At 32.7% G+C, this 22,544-nt stretch overlaps 1 protein-coding gene across 1 annotated transcript in view; it reads left to right on the forward strand.

Annotated features, from left to right (window-relative positions):
* LOC133038277 (uncharacterized mitochondrial protein AtMg00860-like) overlaps window positions 1-20,088 on the forward strand; it is a 32,478-nt gene extending 12,390 nt beyond the window's left edge. The window contains exon 3 of the mRNA XM_061116373.1: window positions 19,726-20,088. Within this exon, the coding sequence (XP_060972356.1) occupies window positions 19,726-20,088 (363 nt within the window). The remainder of the gene's footprint in view (window positions 1-19,725) is intronic.
* The last annotated feature ends 2,456 nt before the right edge of the window (window positions 20,089-22,544 follow it).

The following is a 22,544-nucleotide window of genomic DNA, read 5'->3' on the forward strand; positions in this document are numbered from 1 at the left end:
AAGATTGCGTTGTAGGCTGTTGGACAGTCTACCACCACGAAGGTGCAATACTTGAATGTGCTTTGGGGGGTATCGGGGCACAGGGTAACCGGGAGCCTGACTTTTCCCATCGGGATTAGCGTCGTCCCGTTAAACCCTGTGAGCTGCGATCCACTAGGAGAGAGGTCCCGGTCGGTCAACCCTATCGCAGTGAAGGCTTCTTTGAAGAGCAAGTTCACGGAACTCCCATTGTCAATCAGGACCCTAGCCACCACTTTATTTGCGATGGGGGTCTCTATGACCAGCGGGTCGTGGTGAGGAAAACGCACCGTCTTGGCGTCTTCTTCCGTGAACGTTATGGGTTGGTCCATTAGCCGAGGCCTTTGAGCCGGGAGTTGAGTGACCTCCCACACCTCACTGTGTCTTGCGGCCTCGGCATATCTCTTTCGCTCCTTGCGAGTGTTTCCTCCGATATGGGGACCTCCGGAGATCATGGCTACCCGTCGATTAGGCCGGGGCGGTAGTCCGGGTACATGCTGGGTGTCACCTGCGGGAGCAGCTGGAGGCAATACTCCTGCTGTACCCCCTGGTGTTCCCGAAGGCATACCCCCTGCCACCTGCCCCGGATTAAGGTGGGGCAACCTATTTTTGATCCACTCATAGAGGTGGCCCAAACGGATCAGATTTTCAATCTCGTCTTTGAGATTTTTACACTCATTGGTGCTATGACCAATGTCGTTGTGGTACTCGCACCTTTTACTCGGATCTCTCCGGGAGCTGTCTTTGTACAATGGCTGTGGTCTCCGGTAGTGCGTATTCTGCCTTGTGGCAAAATATACACGTTCCTGAGAGTCCGTGAGCTCTGTGTACTGGGTGTATTGGGGTGTGTACCCCTTCTTTTGGCGCTTCTCTCCCGTTCGGGTGCTGCCTTTGGAAGACCTTTTGCTCCTCGACCCCTGGGTAGGGCCTGTTAAGCTAACAGTCGGGGCAGCTTGTGAAGGAGCCCGTCCATTCACCCCGGACGGGTTGCCGTAATGGGAAGATGCCGGGGCCAAAGCCTGGCCCTGGCTGTATCCGGGAGTAGCAGAGAACTGTATGCCACTTACTGGAGGAGTCGCGATCGGGACAGTACCCGAGGGCGACACTCCTGGCATGTATCCCGCTATCCCAGTGGGATAATAGCCTCCGTAAGCCACGATCTGGGCTTCTTCGAGGTTAATATATTTTTGGACTCGCTTCTGGAAGTCCTGAAGGCTAGCAGCGCCTTCTTGCTGTAATTCGTTCCAGAAGGGAGTCCCAGTGCGGATTCCTGCTTGGAGAAGCGCAAGCTGTTGTCCGTCGTCGACCTTCTTGGTCTTCGAGGCTTCCTCTCGGAACCTCTTGATGTAATTCTTCAAGGTCTCGGTGGGCAGTTGCTTGATGTTGGTCAAGGCACTAACCTCCAAGTTGACCTTCCTGGCAGCGACGAATTGTCTCCGGAAGTTGGTTTGGAGTTTGTTCCAGCAACCCACCGATCCTGGTTCCAATTTCTCGAACCATTCCTCTGCCGATCCGCTCAGGGTGAGGGGGAAGCATAAGCATTTGGCGTCATTGCTGACCTGCATGACTGTCATGACTCGGTTGAATCGTGACAAGTGATCACTGGGGTCGGAGTTCCCAGTATATGCCGCCATTTCTGGCATCTTGAAGTTTTTAGGGAGCTCCGCCTCCAGGATATGTTTGGCACAAGGCTCCCGATCCTCACTGTCCGAGTCGGAGTCATCTCCCTTCTGCCTCCGGGAGACTCGGGCAATATCTTTTCGAAGTATGGCAAGTTCTGCCATAATCCCTTCGTTTACAGTACCCGAGGAGACTACGGGCCTGTATCTTTTTTGGTCAAGGTGATCCCGGAGGTCACCTTGATTCCCATTGATTTGATTTCTCAGATCAATGGGTGGACATCTCTGTCCTCCTCTTCCTCTACCCCCTGGTTCCTGGTGCACGGAAACGCTTTTCCGGTCCCCTCGATCCTGAGGGCCAAGACTCCCTCTTCGGGGCTTGCCCCTCTGCGGACCTTTCCCTTTAGGGAAATCCGAGCGGACCTTTCGCGGATCCTGCGCCTTTTTCTTTCGACCAGGGGCAGAAGTAGGGTTTTTTGTTTGGTTTTCCTCAGCAGGACGCCTTATAGGGCTAGGTTCCCTAGGCCTTTGCTGCTGGGAATTAGGCGAAGACGTTGCTGGCTCCCCGTCGAGTCCAGCGGCCATCGCCTTGGGATGCACGTGAATACCAGCTGCCTCCATGGCTTTCTGCATGGCTAGCATCACTTCCTGCATTTTTTGATTTTGCGCTTTCTGAGCTTCGATCTCAGCTTCATGATCGATAGCTTTTTGTCTAAGGAGCACCAGCTCCGAGTAGCTTCCTCCTTCATAGGCATACTCGTCGAGGTGTTCCTCGTAGTTTTCATCGGGAACTATTTCTTCTTCTTCTTCCTCGGACTCCTCTGCTGCCCTTGAGGCTACATCTTCCTCATTGGGATCTTGAGCGTCTTCTAGAGGGCGAGGATGACGTGTAGCTCTTGTCTCCACCATTGTCGTGAAGTTAAATGCTTGTTGTGAAGCAGCTTTCCTCAGCTCTCAATGAAAGCACCAAAATGTTGACCGAGGTTTTCGGCAACTATTAAAATATAATTATAATAATGAGCTGTAAGAAAGTGAGATGAAGACTTTTTACGTGGTTGGGGCGTTAATGAGCCTTAGTCCACGAGCCACTGCTATTAATGGATGTATTTAATACAGATTCTACACTTGAGAGAATGTTTTTCTCTTAAATACAGAGAATGTTCTTGGTGAGTTTTTTCTCTTCTTGCTCTTTTGCAACCAAGATTCTCGACCCCCTTAAATGAGCTTTGAGGGGGTATTTATAGTGTTTTGGTGGGGTAATCCCTAGAATTGTTCTTACACATGTGTCTGTAAGTATCCATAAAGTTGGGCATTTCCGATGAATATACCATGGGTGATGCATGGTCAAATCCCTAGGTGCTGTAGGGTTTTTATGGAGAATGTCCTTTTTGTCTTGTGATTGACGTGACTCTTCGCAGAGTAGCCGTCGCTAGACTTAAATGATCATTACTGTAGCGCTGCTGTTTGGGTGTTGTGCCGTCAGACTTTATTGCGTGTTACAGTCCCAACACGCTTCCTCCCATGCAGCATTAAATGCGACTTGATTTCTCGGGAGAGACCTGACACATCCCGGAGAGCCTTCATGCTATACTAGCTTCCTGGAGTACCTTGTACTCCGGGTGTCTCCTCCGGGACCCATGCTAATAGCGCTTCCAGGTGGCATAGAAAGACTTAGCAAATCTTTCCAAGTTATCTGATCCACGTGTCCCCTCTCGACAGGTCCACGTATTTTGGGCGAATTTACGAGCAACATTAGATATTAAGGAACTGTATATTACTTATCCTTATATCTACCCCAACTCATTCAAGAATTTGAGATGGTGGTTACTCTGGGGGTGGAGGAGTTATTCTACAAGAGTGTAAAAACCCTTCTATAATAATTCAAGCTCTACCAGAAAAGATTTATAACTTTGTAAATTCGAAATTACCAGAAAGTTATTTCACTGAAGAAAATTCTACACTGTATTATCTCAGTTCCAAATTTTAAAATATGAGAGATATGTCTTCTGTTTATTCAGATGTACTTAATAAGAAGGAAGGATTTCAGTATCCCTTGATGAGTAAGCATATAGTAAACGATGTTTCATAATGTTTTTATCAACTTGTTTCCAGAATTTTGGATGGATTCAAATATACTACACTTGATCTGAAGATCAAGACAACATATTGATTGGAATGGACAATTTGTTTTATGTTAGTGCAACTGGGAGTTTGTTGGGTTTTGTGCCCTAAATAAAACCCATTACAATCTGATTAGTTATCAATCTAAGAAATTTGAAGTGATTTATGTTTGGATGAGTTTTTCATGCTTATGGTTTAATATATATGTTTATATATGCACAAAATCAGTTAAGTCCAGAACATATATTTATTCACAATTACAGTATTGTTAACACAGTGGAATGTGATTGTGATTATATGATTCAAAAGACTAAGTCCCTGTTTCATCAGTGTTTTGGATTTATACTGATGTGATAATCAGCGATGATGTGTACTTACACTTGGAGTAAGTGTTATGTTCTTTCCAGGACATTAGTAAAGTATACTAGTTTCGAATGTATGGAGTATACATTGGACTGGACCGATATTGAACTTAGTCAAGATATTATAAACTTACCGTTGTATCTTTCCAAGTCAATATCACTAGTTGATCTTAGATCAAAAGAATCTAAATCCTGATATGCTTAAGCTCAACTCAGGAGTGCTATTCTTGTTCTTTGATTTATTAGTTAAGCCTACTTTTGGGTCAGGGTGATACGTATATTTTGGGAACATGATAGTATGATTGAGTGGGAGCGCTGAACATAAATATGGAATCTATAGCTTCTACTGGTGTATAGAAGTCAAATGATGATTCCCTTCGAGCTTAGCTAAATAGAAGTAAATGGATGAGCTCTTATTTCAGTGACTATTTCTTAGATCACTAAAACATCATTTACAGGTAGCTAAGTGTTTTAAGGGGCCAAATACATTGAGGGGTGAAAACGGTAAATTTATCCCATCTCGATGTAAATCATCTATATAGAGGATCTTTGATCACATTAAGATTATAACAATGGTTAAATGAGATAGAATATCTATATCGTGGAACATATAGAATGCTCTATATAAGTCTGAGAGTGCAATTCCAAGTTCTAAGAGTGGATTCAACATGAATTAATAAGTTAGGGAATTTACTTAGTAAATTCGGTTCGCTTATTGGAAGCTCAGCATTATAGATCCATGGTCCCCATTCTAGTTGAGACCATATTGCTTGTAAGACTCAATAATTGATTTATGATTAATCAATTATAATTCTAAAGTTAGACTATGTCTAATTTGTGAATTTTCACTAAGCAGGGGTGAAATTGTAAAGAAAAGAGATTTTAGGTCTATTATTAATTAAGAGACTCTATATGTCTAATTAATAATTATATTAAATGACAATATTATTTAATAATATATTTTAGTTATTAAATAATTAGTTTTGGCATTTAAATGGTTAGAATTGGAAAATTGGCATTTTTGAGAAAATAGAAATAAAAATTGTGAAAACTGCAAAATCCAAGTGAGGCCCACTAACACCTATGGCTGGCCACTTGATTGGGTTTTTCCAATTAATATTTTCGTTATTTTAATGACAAATAATTACTAACCTAAACCTAGTAGTTGCCTATAAATAGAAAGTGATGGCTCAGTCAAAAATAAGTTTTTATTAGTTTCTTAAGATTGCTCTTTCAGAAAAACTGAGCCTTCCACTTTCTCTCTATAGCCGACCCTCTCTCTCTCTCTCTCTCTCTCTTTTCTTCCTCATAATTTCGAAATCTCCTAGTGATAGAGTAGTGCCGACACACAGCAAGTGGTACCTCAATCATAGATTGGAAGACTGTGAAGGATCACATTCAAAGAAGAAGGACATTCGGGCTCAGATCTTGATAATACTCTGCGACAGAAAGGATACAAGGGTTAGAGATCTGAGTGGAAGGAGACATATTATTCCGCTGTAACTAATGTAAGGTTTTCTTAACTTTATATGTGTTTATTTTCGTTTTAGAAAGTTCATATTTAGGATGTTAAACAACATACTTGTGAGTAGATCTAAGATCATGGTAAAATAAATTCCAACAATATTCACTCAACAGAGACGCAAATTCCTGAGGTGGATGGATGACCAAGAGTACATCCTTCGACCTCACCAAATGGAGTTGGATCACTGTAATAGAGAGGCCAGCAACCTGATAAGGTGGTTCAACCAGAGAATTGACGGAAGAGGACAAGATCTCATCAGAGATCCACTCCAAGGAAGACTGGTTGATAGATCAAGGAGGTTCTATTAACAAGCTGACCAACCTGGTTCCTCAGGGACAAGGACAAATCTTTCCTTTCCAGAGGGAGGACAGACCTTGCCACAAAGGTCAAACGATGAGAACAGTCATATCCTGGCAACCAGCGGCATGGGAGCCAGCCAGGGATCTTAGGCTCAGCAACAACCCCCGTTATCCAACCTTTGGCTGGCCAACCACCTGTAGGAGTCCCTTTCGCTAGCTAGAGGAGCACTCCCTCCCCGAGGGGAGCGAGCCACTTAAAGGTCAATCTTCAACTGAGAAGGACCAAGAGCAGGTGGAAACACCCAAAATGACAATCTGAGAAGTGAAACTAATCACTTTAGACATCTAGATCCACCAAACTCCAAGAACCGGTGCAATATACCTCTTGTCAACACACCGGCAACATCAGCCAACTGAGGAATCACGGCGGCCAGACCATGCCCTATGCAGGTCTAGTCGGCCATGAATAACTGCCTATTGTAGGCTTGGCCAGCCAAAGCCAACATTGGCTTGCCAATACTTGAATAGATATTTTAGGGTTTCCCAACGATAAAATTTTCAAACTTAGGATATTTTATTTTATTTTTTTAAATAAAATTGATAATATCCTAACCATAAAAATATCCTATTTTCAAATATTTTGTTAAATTTAATTTATTAAATTATCAGATTTGAAATATAATATCAGAAATATCTAAATTTTAAAATTAAGATATTATGTTATATTATCTTATTAGATATTTAGTTAATTTAAATTATTTAAATAAATTGTATATTTGAAAATTAGTTGGATATTTGTGTTGGGTTTTATGCCCTAAATAAAACTCATTTTAATATAATCAGATTTACTTATTAATATAGATCATAAATAACATTTAATGTTGCATGGTTCACATGATTTATTTCATGATTATATGTACATAATGTATGAATTCTATTTAAGTCCAAAACATATCAATTTGTTAATGATTACAGTGTTGTCAACACAGTGGAATATAATCTTAATTATATGTTCCAAAGTTTATTCCCTGATTTGTGAGAACACTGGATTTAGACTGACATGGTATAATCAGCGATATGTATTCTTACACCTTGGATAAGTATTATGTTCTTTCCAGGACATTGGCAAAGTTTACCAACATCGGATGTATGGAGTATACATCGGAAGAGACCGATATTGAACTTTGATTAGATATATTAGAGTTTACCGTAATATCTATTCAATTCAATATTACCTGTTGATCCTAGATCAAATGATCTTAATCCTGATATGATTAGGTTCAATCTCAAGAGTGTTATTCATGTTCTTTAATTTGTTAGTTAAGCCTACTTTTGGGTCAGGGTGATACGTACATTTTGGGAACATGATAGTATAATTGAGTGGGAGCGCTAACATAAATAAGGAATCTATAACTTCTATAGGAATTTAGAAGTGAAACGATGATATCCTTCGAGCTTGGCTAAACAGAGATAAATGGTGGAGATCTCATTTCACTTCGCTGAAATATCATTTATACAAAGCTAAGTGTTTTAAGGATAAAATACATTGAAGGTGTAACGGTAACTTAGTGCCTTTTCAATGTAGATCATCTATTAGAGGGTCATTGATCACATTAGGGTTATAACAACGGATAACTAATGACGTATCTATATCGTGGAACATATAGAGCGTTCTATATACTGAGAGTGCAATTCTAAGTTCTATGCGTGGATTCAACGAAGAATTAATAAGTCAGTGAATTTAAGATATAAATTCTTGATCTACTTATTGGAAGCTCGGATATATAGACCCATGGTCCCCATACTAGTTGAGACCATACTGCTTGTAAGACTCAGTTAATTGATTTTGATTAATCAATTATAATTCTAAAGTTAGACTATGTCTACTTTGTGAATTTTCACTAAGCAAGGGCGAAATTGTAAAGAAAAGAGATTCTAGGTTTATTTATTAATTAAGAGACTTTATATGTCTAATTAATAAATATATTAAATGACAATATTATTTAATAATTAATTTTTAGTTGTTAAATAATTAGAATTAGCATTTAAATGGTTGAATTTGAAAATTAGCGTTTTTGAGAAAATCGGATGCAGGAATGATAAAACAGCAAAATTGCATAAGTGAGGCCCATTATCCAAGCCCATGGCCGGCCACACTTATAGGATTTTATCATTTATTTTTTTATTATTTTAATGCCAGATAATTCTAACCTAAACCTAGGTGGTTACCTATAAATAGATAGTGATGGCTCTCATTCAAACTTAACTTTGTGAATTCTGTCAGATGAAAGTTGAGCCTCCTATTCTATACATAGCCGCCACTTCCCTTCTCTCTTCTTTTCTTCTCTAAATTTCGAAATCTTTGAGTGAATGAGTGAGTGCCCACACACATCAAGTGGTATCTCAATCATAGTGTGTAAGACTGTGGAAAATCAACCAACAAGAAGGAGATTCAGCATCAAAGGAAGGAGAGAAAGAGATCCAGGTTCAGATCTTGGTGATGCTCTGCTACAGAAAGGAATCAAGGGCTAGAGATCTGAACGGAAGGAGTCATTATATTCCGCTGCACCTAATGTAAGGTTTCCTAAACTTTATATGTGTTTATTTCATTGTTTTAGAATTCATATTAGGATGTTAATGAAACATAATTGTTAGTAAATCTAGATCCTGGTAAAATAATATCCAACAATTTGAATTTAAGATATTTTAGGATTTGTTAGATTTCAAATATTTTCTGACAACTTAAATTTAAATTCTAGTTAAGATATTTGTTTAAATATTTTATTTTAAAATAAAAATATCTTAACCTACTTTCCAGATATTTGTTACATGTTTGATTGTTTGTTTAATTATTTATTCAAAACCTTTTTTTAAAAAAAATAAATCTATTATTTATTTGATCTAAATTGCTATGATTAACTTGTTAACAGATCCAATAATCTTATTTTAATCATAGTCCAATTATCAATAAATCTTATAAATAATTTGTAACAGGTAAATTTTTGTAATTTCTTTCCTCTGTGATAAACCTAGTAACATGATAGGGTCCATCCAAATTATTTGACCTGTGTGAGCCTATATGTTTGCTTTTGGGCTTAGATGGATATAGGAAGCCCATTTAAGCTCGATTAAATTAAATGGACTAGGTTGCTAAAATAAAAATATCACCTTGATAGTTTTATTTAGTTCCAATTAGTATTGGGTTTATTCAATGAATAATAATTATTTAATTAATGGTTAAATTCCTCTCCTTTGGGCCTTGTGTGAGAGTAAGTGGACCATAGTAGTTAGGGTTGAACATCGGGTGGGTTTACCAGGTTTTTGGTATGCAGGTTTTGGGTTCAAAAAAATGAAACCGAACCCGGACCTGAATAGGGCACGGGCTGGCAGGTTAGCGTGTCACGGGTTGGCGGCTTTCGGTTGGCCGGGTTGACCGGGTTGCCGGGTTGACTTGGTCAACTCTTTAAAAAAATTAATTTTTTATCCAAAACTAATAAAAATAATAATAAATTAAAATAAAATTTATATATATTATTAAAAATTTATTATATATTTCTGAATATAAATTATTTTATATATAATATATATAAATTATTAATAAAAAATTATATATAAAAATATCTTTAATTTATATTATTTAACAGAAAATAAATTTATAAAAAATAAAAAAATTTGAGAGTTTAAATTTTAAAAAAAATTTAGGATTTTTTTTTAATTAATAATTTAATATATATAAACTGTAATAAAAAAAATAAAATATATATAATATATTTAAATTGCAGGTTGGTGGGTTTAACCCGAAACCCGGTACTCCTAAAAACTCAACCCGCGAACCCGCCCGAAGGGTACTGGGTTGAACCCGACCTGCCCGAACATTTTTTTTTTAAAAAAAAATTGCGGGTTCGGGCGGGTTGCTCGAGTTCGGGTCAAACCCGCTTAAAATGTTCAATCCTAATAGTAGTGGGTACGACATACTAAACTTAGTCCTCCCTCATGAATCACCCCAATTGTGAATACTCATTTGCTTTATTTAAATAATTGTATTAGGCTAATTATATTAGTTTAAACTAATTAAAATTGATTAGCAAGATCATTAATATTAAAATAAATAAAATTAATTTAAAAAAAACTCTTAGTTTAATGAAATAAATTCTAGATAGTTATTTCTAGTAACTAAATTATATTTTTTAATATTTAATTAATTTGAAAAATATATTTAAGTTGAAAATTAATTTTATTCAATTTTGGATCAACTTAAATTAGAATATTTTTCTTAGATATTAAATTAGAATTAATAATTAATTTAATTTAATTCAAGATACTTAATTATTTATTTCATTTTTTTAATACATTTAATTAAATAGAAAATTAATATTTATGTTGATTTTATTCAAGACACTCAAATATTAAATATGTTTCAGGAAATTTAATTTGATGGAAAATTATATTAAAGTTGGAAATTTTAATTTTAGAACAACTTAAATTAGAATAATTTTCAAATTTCATTTTATTTTATTAATCATCTTAATTTAATAAATTTTGAAATGCATTAATTAAATGCAGATATTTTGAAAATTTTAAAAGTAGATTAAAGTTAAAAATTTATAATTTTAATTAATTTTAGACCAACTTAAATCTAGTAAATTTCTCATTAATGATTTATTAAAATAAATAGACTAAAATATATTATATTTTAATTAAAAAATAAATAATTAGTTAATAAAATATCTAGATGGTTACTTTCTGTATAGACTTGTGGTATTTTCTAGATATATTTAATTAAATAAAAAAATAATATTTAATTTGATTTATTCAAGATACTTAAATATTGTATATTTTTCTTAAGAAATTTAATTAAATAGAAAAATTCAGTTTATGTTGAAAATTAATTTATTAGTTAATTTTAGACCAACAAAAATTAGAATAATTTTGCAAAATTTATTTTATTTTATATAAATTTCAAAAATGTATTTTTTTTTAAATACATTGGATTTCGAATTTAGTTACATATATTTATTAGAAAATTAAATTTAAGTTGAAAATTAATTTTAATTAATTTTGGACCAACTTAAATTAAATAACTTTCATAATATTTATTGAGAATTAATACTATGATGGGGAATAATTTATTTATTTTTAGATCTATTAAGTATAATTTTATAAATATTAAATTAAAATTTTTATTAGGAGTAATCTAAATTAATAATTTTAATTAAATAAATATATATTAAAATAAATAGATTAAAATAAATATTAAATGAAAATACATAATTTAAAATAATGAGCTTTATTATAAGAATATTCGATCTTCATTGTTGGTTCTACATAGTTCTTCTTTTGATGAGATTCATCCCTAATTTCATATAATTATTATTTATTATTCTAATCGTTTTAATTGACTCAACGTCGTTAACTAAAAGCGAGGTCAATACAATGAATTACTTATAAATTTTTATATGTATATGCAAGGCCGGCCCTGAAATTTAGTGAGTAAAAGAAAATATTTTTGGACCCTCATTTAGAAAAAAATATGGTATTTTTCAAAATTGATAAAAAAAATATGTAATTTTAAAAGGGGATAAATTTTTTTTTGGGCCCCTGAGCTAGGTGGGCCCTAGGCACAGGCCTAGCCCGCCTATGCTCAGGGCCGACCCTTTGTATATGTTATAAATATAAATTAGGGAATTTTTTAATTATATACTTAACATTATAATTATTAACATATATACCGCTGCTAAATTAAATTATACATTCTTGTTAGTGTTGCCCAATATATCAAAGTATCCAATTTTTTCTTTGTCACAGCCCATCTTTTAGTTTTTTTTCTTTTTTTTTTATTATTTTTTCTGTATGAGTGACCACTAACATTTGTTTTTATTATTAATTTTTTAATATTTTTTTCTACGATCTTAATAAAAAATAACAACTACGGTATTATTTTAATTAAAAAAAATAATATTAGTGTGACATATTCTTCAAGTGAATTATTTAAACATGTGAGAACCACACTTTATACACTATTACCAAATATTACCAAATGAGATGTTTGAAATTATAATTAACAGTTTCTTTTATAAATTGTTAAAGAATTAAATAATACTAAAATTATTTTTTATTGTATTTATTTATAAAAAAAATTACATTTAAAATTTATTAGATGTTATTAAAAAAAATAATGCACTAACTAGTTGATTTATCAACTTATATTTTTAATTTGATTATTTTAATATATGAGAAGCATATGTTTTTTTTTACCGTTAATAGATAATCTAATAACCAAAATATTTGATTATTATTTTCTATTACGTTAGTCTAGTTATCTCGATGTGGAAATAATAATTAAAAGAAATTATTTCTTAAAATAATTAGAAAGTAGTAAATTTCCAAGAATAGTACTAACTTGTGATGGTCCAACATAAAAGATTATGAAAACTAATAATAAATACAGATATATTGAAAATTTAATAGTAATGGAACATATTATATATGGTGGTATTAGTTGACTATATAGTTAAATAGCAGTAATAATAGTAGCAGTGTCGTATGATAAGAAATAGGTTTTTTTTGAAATAGCATTAGGCATGTGATAAAATAGATTTTATAGCTAAGTCAAAGGTAATTTTGGTGGGTTTTATGTGATAAAATGGATATGTAGCACCTATCATATAGTAGTAGAATTAGTAGCAATGAAATAGCAAAATGGTAGTAGCAGCAGTATATTTAGATGTGTGATTATAGCTATTGATGTATAAAATGACAATGGTGGTATTAGCTTGGACGAGTGGACTTAGAAGGTGTGGAAGACAATTCAAAATTTGAATTATTTGTTGATATAAAGGACACATGGCTGCCATTGAGGAATAGTAGCTCACATTGATCAACAATTGAAGACTAGGGTTAAGTCTTGTTCGGTTACACTTAAGAGAAAAAAAAATATTATCTTTGTTAGCCTAGTTGACCGAATCATATGGTGAAATTATAAATTTTAGTTGTTCATTTGAATAATTCATAAGTTAACAATAACCACGGCATATGATTAGTATGAAGGGTTTAGTTAGTGTTAGACTATATAAATACAAGTCATGACTCTCACATTTATTCACTCACTCAAAAACTAGAATTAGATTTCATTCTCTCTCTCACTCAAGCATTATTCTACGTACCAAAGTCAGCCTCTCTAATTTCTTTATTTCCAAATTCTCTTTGTTTCATTAAGGGCCAACACCATTATTCACCATCAAGGTCTTACATATATATTTATATACTAGCAAAAAACTACGTGCGAGGCACGTATACTAAATTTTATGCTAGTTTTTTTCTATGTTATTTGAAAGTGATACAATTAAAAATTAAAGAAAAAATATTATTAATTATTAGGTGAGATTATTATTATAGGAAGAAATCACAAATTAATTAATCTTATAATCTTAACTTTAATCAAATAGGGTTCTAAATATATGAACAATAAATAATCACGTAAAAATCAAAAATAATTATTTGAATAAAGAATTCAATATACACAGTTATATATATGAATCCCATTAATCAAAAATAATTATTCAATATATGAACAATAATTTGTCACGCTATATGTTTCCCAATAAAGAAATCCACATCCTCATAGTCAAAAATAAATAATGTGAACTAAATAATGACTAAGAAGATCTAAATTACGAAATGAAAATAACATGTCTATATGCGAGTATGATTTTTTTGCTATACGAGCATGATTGATCTAAGAGAAAATAGATAAACCTATAAACATATAAATATACTTAATATTAATTTTGACAAAGAAACAATTCAATTATAAATAATTCTAAATATCAGCTTGACAATTTCAACACACTAATTACTCATTAAATAACCATAATGTATACATCATGATAATTTTATTTTATTTGATATCAAGTGATAGAGATTATTGAGGTTTTTAGCCATGGAAAACACATTATGATCAAAAAGTAATGCTCATTAATTGTATATTTCAAAGAAACCTAAATTTTCATGAATGTCCCTAATAAGATATAAACAACAAAGTTGTAAATTAAAAAAAAAAAAGTAGCAAAATTTCAGTTAATATAAGAAATAGAACAAATTGAAGATTTATACAATACTGAAATTTGAACTCTTAGAGGCCATTAGCGAAGGGGCGAAACTCGTTAGATCCCCTAGTAGAACACTACCTTAATGGTTTGAGCACAAAAATTGTAGAAATTAAAATATGAATAAATTAGCATCATCAACAAAAGAAAAATTAAAGGGAAAAGACTTAATAATTACGTGACAAATAATTATTAATTAAATTAAAAAGTTAAGATTATAAGATTAATTTAAATTATTGTTCATATAGATATAAGGTTTGATTTAAAATATTTTTTTTGAGAAAAAAGTACTAAAAGTAATAATATAAAAAACTATAGAAATATAATGAAGAATAGAGAGTATCATATGAGAATGAGGAAGAAAAAGTTATAATAGTCTTTTCATCACTTTTTATGAATTTATCATTAAAAAATTACTTTTTTACATCAAATAATTCATACTAATGAGTAAATCATGAATAATGTGAAGACATCGATGATGGTGAAGTTGTCGACATAAAGAAAAAAAGTCTGTATGTCTCCAAATTATGGAGAAATATTAAAAATTGAGGTCTTGATGCTATTTATTGATGTTACTGTCGAGGTGCCATATATACATCAAAAATTAATAGTTACTTAAACTTAAAGCAAATAAATGAAAAAAGAGAAAAAATAAATAGTATTATAGATATATGGAGAATCTTCATTGAAAAACAAAAGGAAAAAAAAAAGAAGAAGAAGAAGAAATATTGTGAGAGAGAGATGTATATAAAACAACTTTTATTAAAAATTAAAAAAATAATAAAAAGAAAAAGGAAGAAGAAAAAAAAAAACATGAGATACATATATAGAATAATATATAAATATGTGTTTTAAAAATTAGAGAAGATTTAAGTTAGATATTTAAGTTTTTAATTAGTTTATTAAAATAATAGTAAAATATAATTTATAAATTTATGCTATAATAAAATATTAAAAATGAGAGAATTAAGAGAAGTAGAGAAAAATAGCTCTAGAATGATTTTAGAATGAATTTATCATTAAAAAATCAATTATTTACATCAAATAATTCATACTAATGAATAATTTATGAATAATGTGAAGACATCGATGACGGTGAAGTTGTCGATATAAAGAAAGAAAGTCTGTATGTCTTCAAATTATGAAGAAATATTAAAAATCGAGGTCTTGATGCTATTTATTACTGTCGAGGTGTCGTGCATACATCAAAAATTAATAGTTACTTAAACTTAAAGCAAATAAAAGAAAAAAGAAAAAAAAAATAAATAAGATTAGCGATAGATGTAGAATTTTCATTAAAAAATAAAAGAAAAAAATAAAAAGAACAAAGAAGAAGAAGAAATAGTGTAAGAGAAAGATGTATATAAAACAACTTTTATCAAAAAAAAAAAAAAAAAGTAGAAGAAAAAAACGTGAGATATATAGAATAATATATAAATATATATAATATATATTTATAGGTTTAGAGTTATATGTGTTTTAAAAATTAGAGAAAATTTAAAGTTAGATATGTAAGTTTTTAATTAGTTTATTAAAATAATAGTAAAATATAATTTATAGATTTATGATATAATAAAATATTAAAAATGAGAGAATTAAAAAGTAGAGAAAAATAATTTGAGAGTGCCACGTCATATATATATAGATATATAGATATCTAATATCAGTTCAAATATCATCAAATATCAGTTTAAATATTAATGGGATTTGTTTTATTTTTATTTTATTATATATAAATAATATTTTATTATTTTATTAAATATAAATAATATTTTATTATTTTATTAAATATAAATAAAAAGTCACCCATGAATTTCTCATATATAAACCAAGAATTCAGTTATATAGGCACACTTTATATAGAATAGATATAAATAATTATATAATATTCTTAGCTTTTATTTATTAATATATATTACAATTGGTATTTTTTTTTCCTCTCTGCGATTCTTTGAGTGTGTTTACTGAGAATATTTAATGCTTAATAATCTCATCTCATTCTTTCTTAGTTTACTATGATTTTGAACTACATTTGTCTTTTTGCCACTTTTTCTGTTCATTTTGATCTTGAACCACAATGAATTATTCTAAATAATATAAATAAAATAGACGATTATTTTATATATATATATATATATATTTAATTTCTAGAGTTATAGTTGTGATTATATACAGAGTTGAAATATGCTAAATATCAATTCAAATATTAATAGGATTTGTTTTATTATTATTTTATTATATATAAATAATATTTTATTATTTTATTAAATAAAAATAAAAACTCACCCATAAATTTCTCACAAACCAAGAATTTCAGTTATATAGGCACACTTTATATAGAATAGATATATTCTCTTTCCTTTAACGCCATCCTATTGTCATCTCCTCCAAGTTTACTTGTTATTTTAAGGGCCAAGAGTATTATCTCTTATACATTTGTAGATATCTTTCATTTTATCAATGTCACCACCACCATTTTCACATTCAAATTTTAGTGCTCTGCCAAATTTTCTTTTGAAGCTAAGGTATCATTTTATAATTTTGAGTGTGTAGGTTCAAGGTTAAAATTTCATATATTACATATTTATCATTATGACAAATCCTAATTAATAAGTATGCAATTTAGGTTTCTCATAAGTAATTATTGTTTCTCAAGGATCACTCTCATTCCAATCAAGGCTAGGACTCCACATTCGAGGTAAGGAAATTAAGTAGAAAAACATAAGTTTTCTGTATGTAATAACATTCATAGAAAGAGTGGGAATAGTAAAAGAGAAGTTAACTAAGGTCTTCTGCCTGACTCTTTATTGTTTGTTATTTAATGTACTGTATAATATATATTTAAATAATATCTTTATAAGATTCATGTTATTTATGTATGTTTACAGTATTAGAGCATGACTATTGATAAATGTATATATTTAAATAATATGTTTATAAGATTCATGTTATTTAAGTATGTATGTAAATAGTGTATTTATAAGATTCACATTATTTAGTTATGATTGTAATGTTATTTAAATAATGTATAGTAGTTTGGCATTATTTAAATTAAGTAGATTATAGTTTATGTCACATGGTTTGACCGAGAAGATAATGGTTAGATACTTGATTGTTGGGTCTATTTGGTAGATAGGGGGCCATTTAGTAGTGGGTACGATTTTACTGAACACAGCCCTTCGCCATTTAATCTAATAGCTCAAGTTTATTTGCCAAAGTCGGACTCGGACGTAATCATCTTATGTGATTTAGCTTAGAACCTAATTATTAGCTACTAGTGATATGATTAAGTTTATGTTTTGCTAGTTGTCTATATATGTGCATGTGCATTTTTAGTTAAGTTTTATTTTTATTTATGTGACTACCTGACACACATTTCCTTACTGAGTTTAGTAGCTCACCCTTATCAAGTTACCATGTGCAGACCAAGGTAACTGAAAGTCTAGAATGCGAGTGGCGAGTGGAACTTTAGATGCTTGTGTGTGTGAACTCGCTGAGGGTCATATAACTGCAGGCGGTCTAGGGCGCTCTGTTTATTTATGTATGCTATTAAATTTATGTCGCAATTATTTTAGTTATTATTTATGATATCTTTTGTACGAAAACTGGTCATTTGTGAACATTTTCAAGTATTAAATAAAAAAAAAGTGACATTATAATTTTCCGCGTTTAATGCTTGTAAATAAAATTAATATTTTTATAAAAGTACGGGCGTTACAATTTGGTAATCAGAGCCACAGTTATATCGGTCCCGAACGTCATCACGAGTTACACACATCGGCTAATAAGTCTTCGCTCGCTACCATGTAAGTCTCATATTATATGTTTGCATTTTTATTTGTAGGTGTATAATTTCAAAATTGCATTTACTACAAAAATCTTAGTATCAATATCCAAGTTTAGGTACTACCCATATGAAATCAAATATTTTTTTTTTTTTTAATTTTTTTAATATATATGTATAGATATATTTCTAGATATTTTTTTTTTTTTTAAAAAAAAAAATCATAACTAGAAAGCCTAGAAATTTTCTTTTCTTTAAGTAACAATATTAAAAGAAAAAGTTTTTTTTTACTATTTTATTTTATGTGTTACGTTGTTATTTAGTTATTTTATCTTGGTAAAAATAGAAATTATTTCGTGAACTATCAATGTTATGTTAATAGAGAGAAACTTTTCTTTTATAGAAAAATAATTAGTTGATTTTATCTACTAGGAATATTATAAATTATTCAAATAGTTACGCCCGTTTCTTAAAAATTTTATTTTAGAAGAAATAGAACTAAAATTTAAGAGGCAGTACTGCTTAGACGATCAAGTTAGCTAAATACAAACAATCAAGAAGGAGGAGCTTCAACACCTACAAGGAGTTTAAGAAGGTGACGAACTACGAGGCTAAGCTAGTCATGGTAGAGGACAAGGCTAACGACTTGTACTATTATGGAAGAGGCACCCGTGTAAGCTGAGCTGAGAGGACGCTCGTTTTTGCGAGTAGTTGGTGAAAGAGAATGTCAAGCTTAGGGAACGACTCCAATCTCAGGATGAAAAGTTGTGTTGCAATAAGCGGTAAAGCACGAGGAATTCATCTTAACAACCAACACACTGCTTTGAGCCACCATATGAAAGAATCGAAAAAAAAAGAACCATCGACATTTGAAGGAGGCTTTAACCCATTGGAGGAGAAGGAATGACCTAGAATTGTAGCACCCATATTAGACCATATTAGATATATGGAACTCAATAATAGACAACTGGCGAATGACTTGATAAAGCTGAAAATGAAGGATCATGATGCTACACTCGATTTGGATTGGATATCCATCATCAATTGCTAAAAGTATTTTGTCACTTTTGGTAACAAAGGCCAGAGACCAGTTTACTTTCACAAGAGTTAAGATAGCCTTATGAACTTCTTTAATCTCATACTTCTAGCCAGCTAAGGAAGGTATGATGTCAAGCATTGTTGACTAATGTAGTGCACCAAGCAGTGGAGACACAACTAACAATGAAAAACATGCACATAGTCTGTGAATTCTAAAAGATCTTTCTAAAAGATCTACCATAAATACCTTTCAGATAGTGATGTAGAGTTCATAATCAAGTTAGCTCCAAGAGTACTGCTGTAATTGTGAAGGCTCCATACAAAATGGAAATTTACGAGCTGTAGAAACTCAAAGTATAGCTACAAGAGCTCCTAGACAAAGGGATCGTTAGACCAAGTTGCTCACCTTGGGGTACTCTAGTACGCTTTTTTAAGAAGAAAAATGGAAGCATATGGATGTGCATAGACTACCATGAGCTCAACAAGGTGACCATCAAGAATAAGTACCATTTTCCAAGGATTGACGATCTCTTTGATCAATTGCAAGGCTTGGGTGTGTTCTCAAAAATAGATCTACAGCTGAAGGTTTGGAAGGAAGACATACCCAAGACAATATTCCGAACACGATATGGACACTATGAGTTTTTGGGTAATGTCTTTCGGTCTAACTTATGTCCCAGAAGCCACCATGGATATGATGAATAGGGTGTTCAAGGAGTACCTAGATAAGTTTGTTGTCGTATTCATTGACGACATTCTTATCTACTCCAAAACTATGGAGGAACATGAGGAACACCTGAGGATGACTCTAAACCAACTTAAGGAGAACAAACTATAAGAAATGTGAATTCTAGTTAGAGAAGGTGGAATTCCTAGGCGATATAGTTTCCATAGATGGAGTTGAGGTGGATCCCACAAAGATCGAAGCAGTCAAGAGTTGGCCAACACCTAAGACTGCAAGTGAAGTAAGAAGCTTCTTGGGTCTAGCTGGTTGCTACGGACGCTTCGTTGAAGGATTTTCCAAGATCGCAACTCCTCTAACCAACTTAATACGAAAGATGCAGAAGTTTGTCTGGCCAGAAAAGCGTGAGGGTAGCTTCCAAACACTTAAGGACCAACTAATAACAGCCCCTGTATTATGTGTTCCCAATAACAAGGATAAGCTTGTGGTGTACTGTGATGCATCAAAACAAGGGTTGGGATGCGTGCTGATGTAAAATGACAAAGTAGTAGTGTATGCCTCAAGACAACTTAAGGAGTATGAACAGAGGTACCCAACACACCATCTGGAGTTGGCAGCAGTAGTTTTTGCGCTAAAAATATGGAGGCACTATCTCTATGGGGAGAAATGTGAAATTTATACCGACCACAAGAGCCTAAAGTACTTCTTTACACAAAAGGAACTCAACATGAGGCAGAGGCGATGGCTAGAGCTTGTTAAGGACTATGATTGTGAAATCCACTACCATCCGGGGAAGGCCAACGTAGTAGCAGACGCGCTAAGTAGACGCAGTTATGCCAGCTTGGTAATACTAGCTTAAATAGAAATGCTACTACAACAAGAACTCAAAAGAAGTCGTATAGAGATCATACTCAAAAACTAGCTAACCTAACCATTGTCTCAACACTGCTACAAATGATGCATAGATTGTTGATAAGTTCTTACAGAAGAAAAGAGCGAGCTTGCCAGAGAAGGAGGCAACGAATTTCTCCGAAGGTACCGACGGCATGCTAAGGTATAAGAGAAGAGTGTGCGTAGCCGATGACATAGAGCTTAAAAGAAAGATCATGATGGAAGCACACACTACACCCTACTCAATGCATCCAGGGTCAACCAAAATGTACAATGACTTAAAAACCTTGTATTGGTGGCCAGGGATGAAGAAGGATGTGGCTGAATTCGTAGCTACATGTCTCACATGTCAACAAGTTAAGGTTAAACATCAGAGACCAGCAGGGATGTTGCAACCCTTGGAAATACCAGAATGGAAGTGGGAAGATATAGCCATGGATTTTGTGACAAGACTACCCCAAACAACCAAGCAACACGACTCAGTTTGGGTAATTATAGACAGATTCACAAAGTCAGCACACTTTGTTCAGTAAAGTCTACTTACAACACAGAGCAGTACGCTGACTTGTACGTACAAGAGATATTGAGGTTGCATGGAGTTCCAAAGACGATAGTCTCTGATAGAGGTTCATTATTCACCTCCAAGTTCTGGGAGAGTCTACATAAGGCAATGGGGACGAGATTAAAACTTAGTACGATATTTCATCCCCAAACAGATGGACAATCTGAACGCACCATCCAAATACTCGACGATATGCTTCGAGCGTGTGCACTAGACTTCACCAGCTCGTGGAGTAAGTATTTACCCCTAATAGAGTTCTCCTACAATAATAGTTATCAAGCCACAATCGGAATGGCACCATATGAGATGTTGTATGGGAAAAAAATGTAGATCACTACTTCACTTTGATGAAGTTGAAGAAAGACGCTACTTAGGTCCAGAAGCAGTAAGAGAAGCTTCAGAAGCAGTTGAAAAGATACGGCAAAGGATGCTCACCGCCCAAAGTAGACAGAAAAGTTATGCAAATCTGAAAAGACGGGAGGTTGAGTTTTTTTTTTTTTTTTTGTAGGGGACTTAATGTTCTTGAAGGTACCACCTATGAAGGGGATTATGCGTTTCGAAAAAAGGGGAAAGTTAAGCCCAAGATTTATAGGTCCTTTTGAGATACTGGACAGAGTTGGTCAGGTTGATTACCGTTTGGCCCTACTGCCAACATTAACAGAAACGCATAATGTTTTCCACATTTCTATGTTACGGAAGTATGTACCTGATCTGACACATGTGCTTAAATACGAGAACTTGAACTTGCAGCAGGATATGAGTTATATGGCACGCCTTGTGCGCGTGATAGAAAAAGGAACAAAAGTCTTTCGAAATAAGACTATACCTTTAGTCAAAATTCTGTGGAGTGATATTTTTGATAGAGAAGCGACATGGGAGTTGGAGACGGACATGCAGGATCAGTACCTAGAGTTATTCTCCAAGTAAGTAAATTTCGAGGACGAAATTCCTTTAAGGAGAGTAGATTGTAATAACCAAAATATTTGATTATTATTTTCTATTGCGTTAGTCTAGTTATCTCGATGTGGAAATAATAACTAGAAGAAATTATTTCTTAAAATAATTAGAAAGTAGTAAATTTCCAAGAATAGTACTAACTTGTGATGGTCCAACATAAAAGATTATGAAAACTAATAATAAAAACGGATATATTGAAAATTTAATAGTAATGGAACATATTATATATGGTGGTATTAGTTGACTATATAGTTAAATAGCAGTAATAATAGTAGCAGTGTCGTATGATAAGAAATAGGTTTTGTTTGAAATAGCATTAGGCATGTGATAAAATAGATTTTATAGCTAAGTCAAAGGTAATTTTGGTGGGTTTTATGTGATAAAATGGATATGTAACACCTATCATATAGTAGTAGAATTAGTAGCAATGAAATAGTAAAATGGTAGTAGCAATAGTATATTTAGATGTGTGATTATAGCTATTGATGTATAAAATGACAATGGTGGTATTAGCTTGAACGAGTGGACTTAGAGGATGTGGAAGGCAATTCAAAATTTGAATTATTTGTTGATATAAGGGA

The sequence above is a fragment of the Cannabis sativa genome, chromosome 5 (assembly GCF_029168945.1).
Source record: "Cannabis sativa cultivar Pink pepper isolate KNU-18-1 chromosome 5, ASM2916894v1, whole genome shotgun sequence".
Taxonomy (NCBI): domain Eukaryota; kingdom Viridiplantae; phylum Streptophyta; class Magnoliopsida; order Rosales; family Cannabaceae; genus Cannabis; species Cannabis sativa.